We start from the raw sequence: 10,879 nt of genomic DNA, 5'->3' as shown, positions 1-10,879 counted from the left end.
GTAAATATCTGCTGCCAACTGTACTTATTTGCATAAACCGTCAAATTCAATATAACAACATTTCGATAAAACAAAGTGACAATTTTACAGGCTCCATTGTATCGACGATTACTTGTACTATACGCAACTGGCAGTTGTGTGCAGTTTATTAACCATTTAATTTTGCCTGTTGCTATATGCGTTTGCAAGCCTCTGCAGTAATAGCACGTAACAGTCGCTAAAATAAGGAGCATAAGAAAAGGTTGCGCAAGAGGAGGAACTTTATTAAGCAACGAGAACTGAATATGTGCATCAGGAAAAGCCAGATTGACAAGACGCTTACACTGTCTGCACACACCAAGTGGTAGCAGAATGCATAACCTAAACATATACAACCAAAGCAGAAAAATTTTCAAATCTGACTGAATAGTTGCCCACTGAATTTAGAAGGAAATGTCCAATGTGATTTCCGCACCATTAAATCTGGCAAGAAATTGTGAAGTTCACTTTATTAATCAAGGGCAAAAGTTTGTTGACACAGCTGTCTGACACGATACAAAAAAAAAGTTAAGCCTAGAGTTCAAATTTTTGGATTTACGGAGCATGGTATGCACTCGTACACCGGTGAGTAAGGATGGCATTTTCTAGCTGCTCTTCATACAAATGCACAACAAATCTTGTAGACCAAAAATTTCATTGAGGCCTTTTAAGTAAATCAAGGCAAGTACACAGAACAGCTGGTACATACACGTCTATTAGTAGAAGAATTAAGGAAAAGCTTTAACTCCAGTTTTAAACGCAGCGGAGAAAAAAAATGCTGCCAGAGGCGATTCAAATGTAGCACTGAACCCTGAAAAAAACCAGCTGCGAAAAACACATTTCCCAAATAGTTTAAGATTGAGTCGATGACATATGCGTGGCTGCACAATGCGGCTGAGAGGCAGGACCAATTCGCAACAATTACGCCATAGCTCTACTGTCACATCCTTTGGTTTTTCCAAAGTGCTACTTTTCAACTAATTGGTTGCTGCTCATCAACATGCAGTTTTCGCATAGTGGCAAGAGAACAGGGACAATAAGGGGGAAAAAAACATTTGAAGCACTCACGGGCCAAAAGTTCTCTAGCACACATTAGCACAGCTCGTAAGACGTCCCCATCACAAAGCATTTCTTTCCTAACACTATTTCTGTGATGGTGCTCGGTTATCCTCCCCCTTCCGCCCCCTTCCCGACCCCACCCCCACTGGCAACACAGGGTCACTCAGTCAGTTCACTTCACAAAATTCATCTCAGTCCACATCTTCTCGGTCCTGTAAGGCTAGGAGCCAAAGCTGCGCTAATCCCAGTTGAGCGCCTTTCGAAGACACCTCAGTAGTCTACCAATGCCTTGGACGATGACCAGGACGAGGACGATGTCGTAGGTGGTCGTGACCGGTAGTAATCTTGCGGTGGAGACCGTGACCTTGATCGGCTTCTGGATAGATAGTAACCGAAACTAGATTAGAAGCAATATGAAATTTACTGTTTTAGGAGTTAAAAATAAAGAACATCGCCATTGACCTAATAATGCTTATGTCCACTTCCTAGACTGCAACCAAATCTTTATCACTGTCTTACCTCACATATGAATGGCTATCGCTTTGTCTGCATCATTATCAGACTATACAATGTGGTCGCAACCTAGCTTGCAATAAAGCCACTACAACTTGAACAGTTCTGCACTGTCACAAGAGAAAGTACGATAGGATGCATTAGGCTGTCATGTAATCATGTAAACATTAAAATATACTGTAGATGACAACTACATGCCCCTTGCAGCTGCAATCTTATACTAAGCCTTATACTAAGTGGGTGTTCCTCATAAAGGTGCACCGTACTACTGGAGAGGCAGTGCTCCAAATAAAAATCTACAATCACCACAGATCCACGATTTTCACCCACCTTCGTCGTGAGTAGTAAGCTGGATTTCTTGCGTGCTCTGGAGGGGTGGGCACATAAGACGACTCGCCTGGGGGGCGGGGTTCAGGGCTTAGACTTTGGCTTCGCGAGCGGCTGCCCGAGCGACTGGAGTAGCCGTCACGGCCGTCTCGGCTTCCATCGGGTTCGTAGTCATAGTCGTCCCTTTCCTTGTGCCTCTTCTCCCGTTCCCTAGGTGGCGGCATCGCAAAAACTAAGTCAGCCCGTGGACACAGGCTCACAGTGAAAGCAGCATCATATGCACTCCCAACCTCCAGTTTACTCCAGAGAAAGAAAGAGGCTTAACAGAACTCCCTGAAAGTTGAAGCGACACTGACAGAAAATATCAAGCAGAGTTAGGTCAATAGACTATTCATCTGGAAGTCTGTCACAATACATACAACTTCGTTATGTAGACAAATGCCACTGAAGGTCCAGCTACTGATCCTCAATTTAAATCTCCCACAGCAAAAAATAGCACGAGTTGACAATCACCCACATGACCTGGCTTTTGTGGCTCTCTGTGAATCGGCCAGTACCGATGTCATGTGACAGCTATGGCAGACCAAACTACTAGGCAGCACCACTCAGGGTTTCCCATTTTCACCATTTTCTCACTTACAGAAGCACTGTTCACGCTACAAATGACTGATTTGTTATTACAGAAGCTTCATCTTTCAATTCAGCTTGACTTAGTACTTTTCTTAGTATCCTGTTAAGGGCACCAACATGACTGCTGAATTATCAGTATAAGGGGGAATGTGTGGGTACAAACACTGTAAGTGATATATAGGAAAGGCCAGGAACCTATGCCAAAGCAAGTTGCCAATGACTTGCAATGGCCAAGACATGCGTTGATCAGATAAGTAGATATGTGAGGTATGCAAATGTGTGTTGATGTAGATCTAATGAATTGACTGATTATATCCTGCTGATTTTCTCAACATACGGTATTTCTTACTACTTCCCAGCCACCCAGACAAAATTCCTTTTGACCCATCAAAAAACCCAGCACGACGAGTTTCAATTTACGAGACCTGAGTGGCTTTTTCCTCCACTGTGAATCTCTCCTAACTACAGCTGAAGCTCTATAGAGTGAACATGGATCTATATCACCAGTGAACATGGCATATCACATGAAATAACCATGGAAGTCAATTTAAATTTTTTTCGCTACTATCGGCACGCAATAAATGTACACTTACAACATATATGTGGATATAAAAACACATTGTTTTGGTTGTTGTGACTTTGTTATTAATATGTTGCACTATATAACTTTTACGCATCTCCTTTGTAGCTGTCATGCTAGTCTAATCAAAGCCCAAGTGTTCCCTTTGATAAACCTTCCTACATCAATCATGATGCCTAGGCTATCTAAATTACACTGAAGTTTGTCTTCAATTGCTAAACCTATGTATCCTGCCAAGCAGGTGTTTGGAGGTCAGTTCCAGCCATGAAAAACACAACTACACGAGCACATGGAAATTGCATATATCTTTCAGCTACTAGCATGCACACAATCTTCCTATGCCTTCTTTTTGATAGGACAGCGACAGAAGTGCATAATTAGGAATGACTGGCCTTAAAAGTCTGGAAATCATTCACACACGGCTTTTCACTCTGCTACCAGCACCACAGCCCTCGATTCTCCAGAGCAAAAGTGCAGCCAACTACACAATGGTACTCGACTGTAGTGTGACGAGGATGTTGTGCAAACATTCTAGTATGATGAGGTGACCACACTACATCATGGTGTATTGCAAGATACCGCTAGCCAAGACAATGTTTTGCAGACACAGCAGGTGTGAGTTTTTTTCAAAACTTACAACGCTTCTGCACAACTGGCATTGTCTTGAGCGCTTCAAAAGCTGTTGCAGGCACTACTCACCGACTGCAACGTTTTGTTATAATGTACAGGCGCCGACAAAAGTGGCATACTCCACACAGCGGAAGCAACAGCAAACTGCATCGCAACGTCATCTACAGGCAGCATCTGGGATCGAGACAGCCAATGGGTGCTGTTACGTTTTGCCTCCGACGTGCTGTATAGCCGGCGCGGATGCAACGGATGCCGGGGCTTAGTTTACAGCGGCGGACATTTTGGCCAGTTCAGCGCTGCCCCAACGCCTCCTACCAAGTGCGTCCAGGCATGTTTCAATACCACGTGTCTTTGTGTGTGTGCGTGTGTGTGTGTGCATGTTAGTGCCCACGCTCGTCAAAGCGCGGCAGCTGGGGAGAGGAGCTCCCCAACTGTGAAGCGAGGTCTGACCAGCGCCGGCCCGGCGGATACGCCACTTCTTGTCACGTGTCTGTGCGCCACCGTCACGTGCACCTCTATCGAGGCGTTCTTTCTTGCCCTCAAATCCGAGAGTATAAAAGCAGCTGCCCCTGGACGCCATGGGAGAGGCTTCGATTTCTTCCATCGAGTAACATAGTCTCCCGTTTCTCCGCTTCGGTCGACCTGACCGGCCGCTTTTTTGCGATGCTAAAATAAACAAGTTGTTCTGTCAGCAGTCGACTCATCCTTTGCCAGGACTTTTGGATGCTTCCAGCTGTGCCCCAGGCCAACGCTACCCCTCGGGCTTGCGACCCATTTGCAGCAGTGCCCTTTATTATCTGCAAGCATGTCGCTTGACTTGTGTCAATGTAGATGGCGTTGCAATGCAGTGTGCCGCTGCTCCAGCTCCCGCTGCGTGGAGTATACCACTTTTGTCGGCGCCTGTACATGAGGTTCGTTCAATTACTAAGATTCATTCAATTACTACCATCGTCTGACCAAGCAAGCTCATGGCCAAGCACTGAGGATGTGTTTTTAAAGATTCACTGGAAACAGAAAAAAAATACACTTTAGCTAAAGTGAAAATAGATTAAATTTGTTCAAGTGCCAGGCCAATGAATTGGTGGTCGTGCCAAACGCATGACATAGCCTCTGCATGGTATGCACATAGCTGGCCATGGACTTGGCACTCGACCGCAAAGGAGCATGCAACGCTACGCACTAGCACCACGTGAACCACATTAAATAGCAGTGCCATGAATCGTACAGCTTCCTACAAAAATCAATAGAAGGAACTCTGATGCTAGTGCCTACGCGAGCTACAAGTGTGGCAGTCCAGCCAGTACAGGAATGATGGATAGCGCAGGCAGATATGCCTGCACTTCATACTTCCAGCTTCAAATGGCCTCGTGGTGTTGCGAATTGTTCATTGTCAACAAAGGTGGTAGCTCAGAAATTGTGGAAGACAGTGTGCCATTAAAAAACAAAACGAAAAGCTGCAAGAATGTTCGAAGCGACAAGCACGTAGATTATACAAATCTATGTACTACCCTCGTCATTCGCACGGCAGCTTAATGATATCAGTCACAGGGTTCCCTCTAGTTGTTTGTCAGAAGCTCTACGCCATGTTTAGCCTTTTAACACAAAAAACACAGCAACAGTATAAAATACATACGGACTGTTTTTGTAATCTTGTGGCTCAACGATTTCTTAAGCTGGTTTTTTTGCCGTAAATACTATCTTCCTTCTTGCTTGTTCATGTCACAATTTATCAAGCTTGTGCAAATGCACTTGCGCAAGCTTTTTACTCTGTCCGCTATGTGACGCTCGTGAAATATACAGTCAACGACCAATTTTCCGGATGCCAGATTTTTTGGACATGCCTGATAATTGAGACGGCTTCTCGGCACCACCATTGTACGACATAGAGTCAGCATATAAGAGCGTCTAAAATTTCGGACGCTAAACCTTTCACCTCCGATTATTGCTGTGACTGGAGGTCCGAAATGGCATTAATCGATGCCACCACCACCACCATTTTGATTATCTCGCCACCTCGAACCGCCGCTCTCACACGCTGCAGCCGTAGCCACCACCGCAACAATGCTACGCCTGGCTGTTTCGACATTTGCTATTAAGCTTTTGATGTTCGGTGCTACGCTTTTCATAGAAAGAATTCGCCATTGTCCGCAATGGCATTGACTCCACCTTTGTAATACTCGCCGTTGGCTTCGAAGCTTGAAAAGCACAATGCGTTGAATAATGCCAGTTTCCGAATGTCAGCTTCAGCTCCATACAGCAGTGCTATGCGGTGAAGCATACCAAGAGTGGAAAGGGACAATTGTCACAGGACGCAGCATGTATACCTTAATTATACACGCACGCCCCCACTGTCTTCCATCACAGTACAAACTCCGACATGACTAATATTAAAGTCTACTGGCAGGTATTCGGAGCTTTCGTGGTAGTGCCTGTGGCGATTTGAGCCCTCCAGGGCGAGAATGGCACGCATTCATTTTTTTGGATTGCAAAATTTTTCGGATGCTTTCGCAGGCCCTGGGAGTCCAAAAAATTGAATATCGACTGTAAATGCGTTGGATGTGAAAGCTTTATCTATGTCTTTAATACTGCCTCGGTGTTTTTCACGCGCTAAAAGGCTAAAATGCAATATTGGCATGCCCAAACTTGCATTCTTTCAAGTTATATTTCTATGCCATGATCCATGCGCAATCTAACGAACCTCATAACAGGCTCGCGTGATAAGCCGAGTTTAAGAAGGAGCCAACCATTTTCCTAAAGTTTAGCATTTCCTTGATATCCTCAAGAACATCAATTTTGAGCCCCCTAAAAGGATGCTTTCTAACGCACCCCTACCCCCTCCTTCGGCAGTGAACGTATGAACTAAAATGCGGGGACGAGATGATGTGGAATGACAGCAGTGGTGGCAGCACACAGAGAGACGGGGGCATGGCTTCTGCACTTTGCACAGAGCTGTGGGCACAATTACCATCTCTGTCATCATTGGATCGGGGCCCGTCCAACGGGAGATTTTCGGCGAAGGAGGAGCAGTTCGAGAAAGACGCCGGACCTACCTCTGGCGAAGACGGAGAGCCATTCCCCGCAGTTCCTCAGCCCGATCCTGGTGGAGCAGAGAAAATGGCAGGATGCAAACATCAGATTAACTGACTGTATCAACGAGTGCTCGTACAGGTATGTCGATCAGGCACTCGCGAAGTGCCTGACAGACTGATCAAAATAAGTAAATAAATAAATTTTGAGGTGGTACGTGCCTAGAGCACAACCTGATTATGAGGCACGCAATAGTGGGGGAACTGAAGATTAATTTGACTATCCAGAGTTCTTTAACGCACATGTAAATTTAAATGCACAAGCATTTCTGCACTTTGCATCCATCGAAATGCGGCTGCCCCGGAGGGGTAGAACCCGCGACCTTGATCATATAAGCGACCTTGAGCTTAGCAGCTACTACAGTGGTCAAGTGTCCGACTGGTTGAATTTATAAGACTCAATATAACTGTTTGAACCAACTCCTGGCTTGATAGAGATGCTACTCTCAAATTATTAAGCCGCCGAGCATTTCTACGGGGGTAGGTCAATTGGTTGAGCTGAATTTGCACAATAGAAACCTTCTTTGATAGGTGGTGTCCAAAACATGATGCCTATTTTGTCATTATTTCCAAAGCCTGTTCTCGCATACCGTTGACCCTGCTAAAGCTGGTAGCAGAGGGCGTCAACAAAGGCAAGCAGGCTACGGTGTGTGGTTTGAAGATGCACTGCAGTTTCAGCACAAAAGCCTCAAGAACAAGTAGGATTTATTGCGCCTACCCTTCCTAGACATTTCCGGGCAAGTGTTTACAGAGTTTAATCATGACTGACTACCATGCCCTTTGACACTGCATAGAAAAGCTCATGGAGGCTGCACCTCGCTCATATAAGTGGGAACAATTGTGTTATACAGAAAACCATGGCATCCAAGATTTCAATGCATCACATTGTATGCAACAGGGGGCAAAATGTAGCAATCACAGAGGGCCATGCGTGAAACTATTGCAGGTTTCAGCAACAAGTTGACCAACGAAATGGCTGCATACTGCTGCCTCACCTTATTCTGCAAACAAGCAATTCCTTAACACAACACCAAACCTTTATTCGACGTTACCAAAACTTGTGACATCACAGGAGGCCGGTGCAGAAACATCTAGGTGGCATCGCCACCCTCCTTTTGTTTATTTTTCATCATTTCTGGCTTGCCAAACCTTCACCTACAGGAAGAGGCTCACCGATTTCCAACTCCGATAGTGGTACAGTTGAACCCGGTTATATCGAAATTGCAAAATAACGCCCATCAGTTTGATATAAGCCTGCTAAAGAACTGGACGTCGTAAAATCACATACGAGCACTTTATTGATAAAACTAGCTTAGTTTCGCATGAAATAGTCCTATACCTGCTTGGGAAACTTCGCTGCCCTGCGGCAGCATGCACTTCTCCACACTGCCTAAGAGTTGGAGCAGCTGAGGCCACAACCTTCCACATTCACACAGAAGTGCTGGACTAGTGCGAGTGCACCAATCACCTCGGAGGATATGGGAAAAGGATTGTTGCTGCTTTCCTCATTGTGCCTGCTTTCACTTGTGCTTGGTGCAATGTCGGCAATGTAGTTTCGTTTTCTGGCTCTCCTGTGGTCACGGCACCATCATCCACACTCACAAACTTGACTGTCGATTCGTCAAAGGCTTCCGGAAATTCTGACAGCTCACACCAAGTGCACTAGCAATGGCTTCGTCACACTCATAAGCATTTTCGGAGTAATCGCAAGGCACACGGAAGCTGGCACGTCTGAAGCAGTTTCGGATGAACCACTTGTACATGGCCGCTTCAACATCTTATACATGGCTGTGCGTACACATCGGATGCCACAGGCACAGTGTCATTTTTCCGCCTTAGCACCTAATCTCGCTTTTATTCTTCAAGATTGTGCTGAGAGTGCACCTCAGAATCTTGTACACTGTGGTGACATCAGACTTCTTACCGCGTTTGACTCGATTTATGGCTTCGTGCTACATGGGCCTGCCGCTTCCCGCTAGCCATTATGGAAACACTACAGAAGGCCCACAAGTCACAAACACAATGAACGAGAAAAGCGAGGCATCTTGCACAACAAGGGCACAAGAGCCTCTGATTGGCTATCTGAGCAAGCGCTGCGGGCAGGCCAGGATCATATTTTGCAGGGGGAGTCGCCGACTCATCCGATGCGGCGCGGTCACAGTAGGGAGAACAGGTGGATGGAGATGCACCGCCGGGCTAAATCACTTTTGGCATGTGTCAGTGCGTTTCCCCGCTGCCACAAGGGAAAGCCAACTTCCAGGGCCACTTTTGCTCCATTTGACGTTCAATATATCGGGAGTCGCTGATATTTTTGTTCACTGTAACCGTAAATTTTCCTATATATAGTACTCGTAATTTTACCGTGTTCAGAAATTGTTCGATATACAGGATAACTTGATGCAAACGGTTTCGATATAGCCAGGTTCAACTGTATAGTAATCCTTCACATCTCAAATTAGTGTGTGTCCAGGGTTCTCCCCAGAAGTTTTTTAGGGTTGGACATCTTGCGACCGAGGAAAGGGGAGGTTACACATGCAACTGAACCTCTCTTTCTAGTTCTACCATTCTACCATATTGAATTGAAAATTCCCTAATTTTACATTTTGGATGTATTAACAAATCTAACACAAGCCAGCAATGCAGTTTATCGCGGACGCCAAGCTTCACTGGGACAAACAAATGCACAGCTCGCCGCTGTCAAAACGTGCCTGAAACACACGCCAGTGCTTCAAATCTACATGAGCCAATCAGATCGAGCACTTCCTGTGTCCACGTGGCAGCAGTAATGAATTGTGATGCTAGTTTCATCACTTTTTGTTCTCTTCTGCTTTTATTTCTGCGCCGCAAAGGCTCTGTGGCTATCTGAAGCCCAGATAACTCCTGTTTAAGAAGGATCCCAAACAGGGGTGTTGCATCACCGGAAAGTCGCACAATCAGTGGGGCGATGGCACCTGCTGACGGACAACTTTTGAACAGATTTTTGTTGACAGCACACTAAAAAAAATGATGTTTGAACTTTTACATGACTTATACTTTTAACATTTCCCCACATGATAAAGGAACGGCCGAGGACCGCCCTCCCCCAGAAATAAAAAATGCTGACTGGTTAACTGGAGCAGTGGGCAGCAAATTTCACGTTTCCACAACGACATTTCCAAGCTCTAGCTCAACAGCTCCTATCTAACAAATGGGAACAGAGAAATAATTTCTTTGGGCAACCAATGCACCGATTTTGACGAGGTTTGCTGCAGTTAAAAGAAAAAGTTAAAATATAGTAACAGTTGGAAGAAGTTTTTCAATGGCACCAACTCTCCCCACAGAAGTCAAAAATAATGACAACAGAAATTTTGGATGCCTTACAGCAGCGTCATTCAATAATTCTGTCTCCCCCTGCACGACCATGTTCTTAACGATGCAAAGTGCTTGTAATTAAGCATTGTTTACGTGCAATGTAATGGCATGGCAAAATATCAATGAATTGATCAAAATCAATAGGAAACCCTTTGCTGGTCTGCAAAAGGAATCAAGATTGCATTTCTTTGACACAGACCCTAACACAATTTTTTTTTTGCCAATGTCGGCATGTACGTTTATAAAGAATACTGAATATAATGAACCCATCCTCATTTTGACATTGACTTCAGAGTATTGAAGTTCAACTTACTTAGCATAAAGCTAAGCGGTACAACTAAGCCTGCACATTACACTGTACTCGACTAAGAACGGGAAAATAGCGATAAGACAAGTTATCTCAGAGCATGCTCACCCAGCGTTCCTGCTGAATTTTGTCCTGCTTCTCACGCTCAGCCCGCTTGTCGGCCTTGTCTGTGCAGCGGGGAGAAAGTTGAAGAAAAACGGGAGAAAAAAATTAAGTCAGAGGCACGTGGCAAGAGGTATTGTAGCACATAAAACAAGGTCTTCAGAGATGCTCACATAAGACCTACACATATGCAGGGTGTTCCAGCTAATATCAGAGAATGCGTTGCAACAAGCGTAGTTTTTTTTTTTTCGGCAATGGGTGTTACACCGTGCAGTT

The 10,879-nt window shown here is 45.1% G+C and overlaps 1 protein-coding gene across 4 annotated transcripts in view; it reads right to left on the bottom strand.

Moving 5' to 3' along the window:
* Positions 1-242: 242 nt before the first annotated feature.
* The window catches only part of LOC135914402 (CLK4-associating serine/arginine rich protein), a 56,627-nt gene continuing 45,990 nt past the window's right edge, over positions 243-10,879 (bottom strand). For 2 of the 4 annotated variants that reach the window (XM_065447238.2, XM_065447239.2), the window contains exons 18-21: positions 10,610-10,668; positions 6,808-6,854; positions 1,921-2,127; positions 243-1,453 (exon numbers count right to left, since the gene is read on the bottom strand). In XM_065447238.2, the coding sequence (XP_065303310.2) occupies positions 1,348-1,453; positions 1,921-2,127; positions 6,808-6,854; positions 10,610-10,668 (419 nt within the window). In that variant the 3' untranslated portion in view covers positions 243-1,347. Of the gene's footprint in view, positions 1,454-1,920; positions 2,128-6,722; positions 6,855-10,609; positions 10,669-10,879 lie in introns of those variants that run through there. The other 2 variants (XR_010568302.2, XR_010568303.2) reach the window with 2 other exon arrangements.

This window comes from Dermacentor albipictus, chromosome 7 (genome assembly GCF_038994185.2).
Source record: "Dermacentor albipictus isolate Rhodes 1998 colony chromosome 7, USDA_Dalb.pri_finalv2, whole genome shotgun sequence".
Lineage (NCBI taxonomy): Eukaryota > Metazoa > Arthropoda > Arachnida > Ixodida > Ixodidae > Dermacentor > Dermacentor albipictus.
This window is presented reverse-complemented; position numbering and strand designations above follow the sequence as displayed.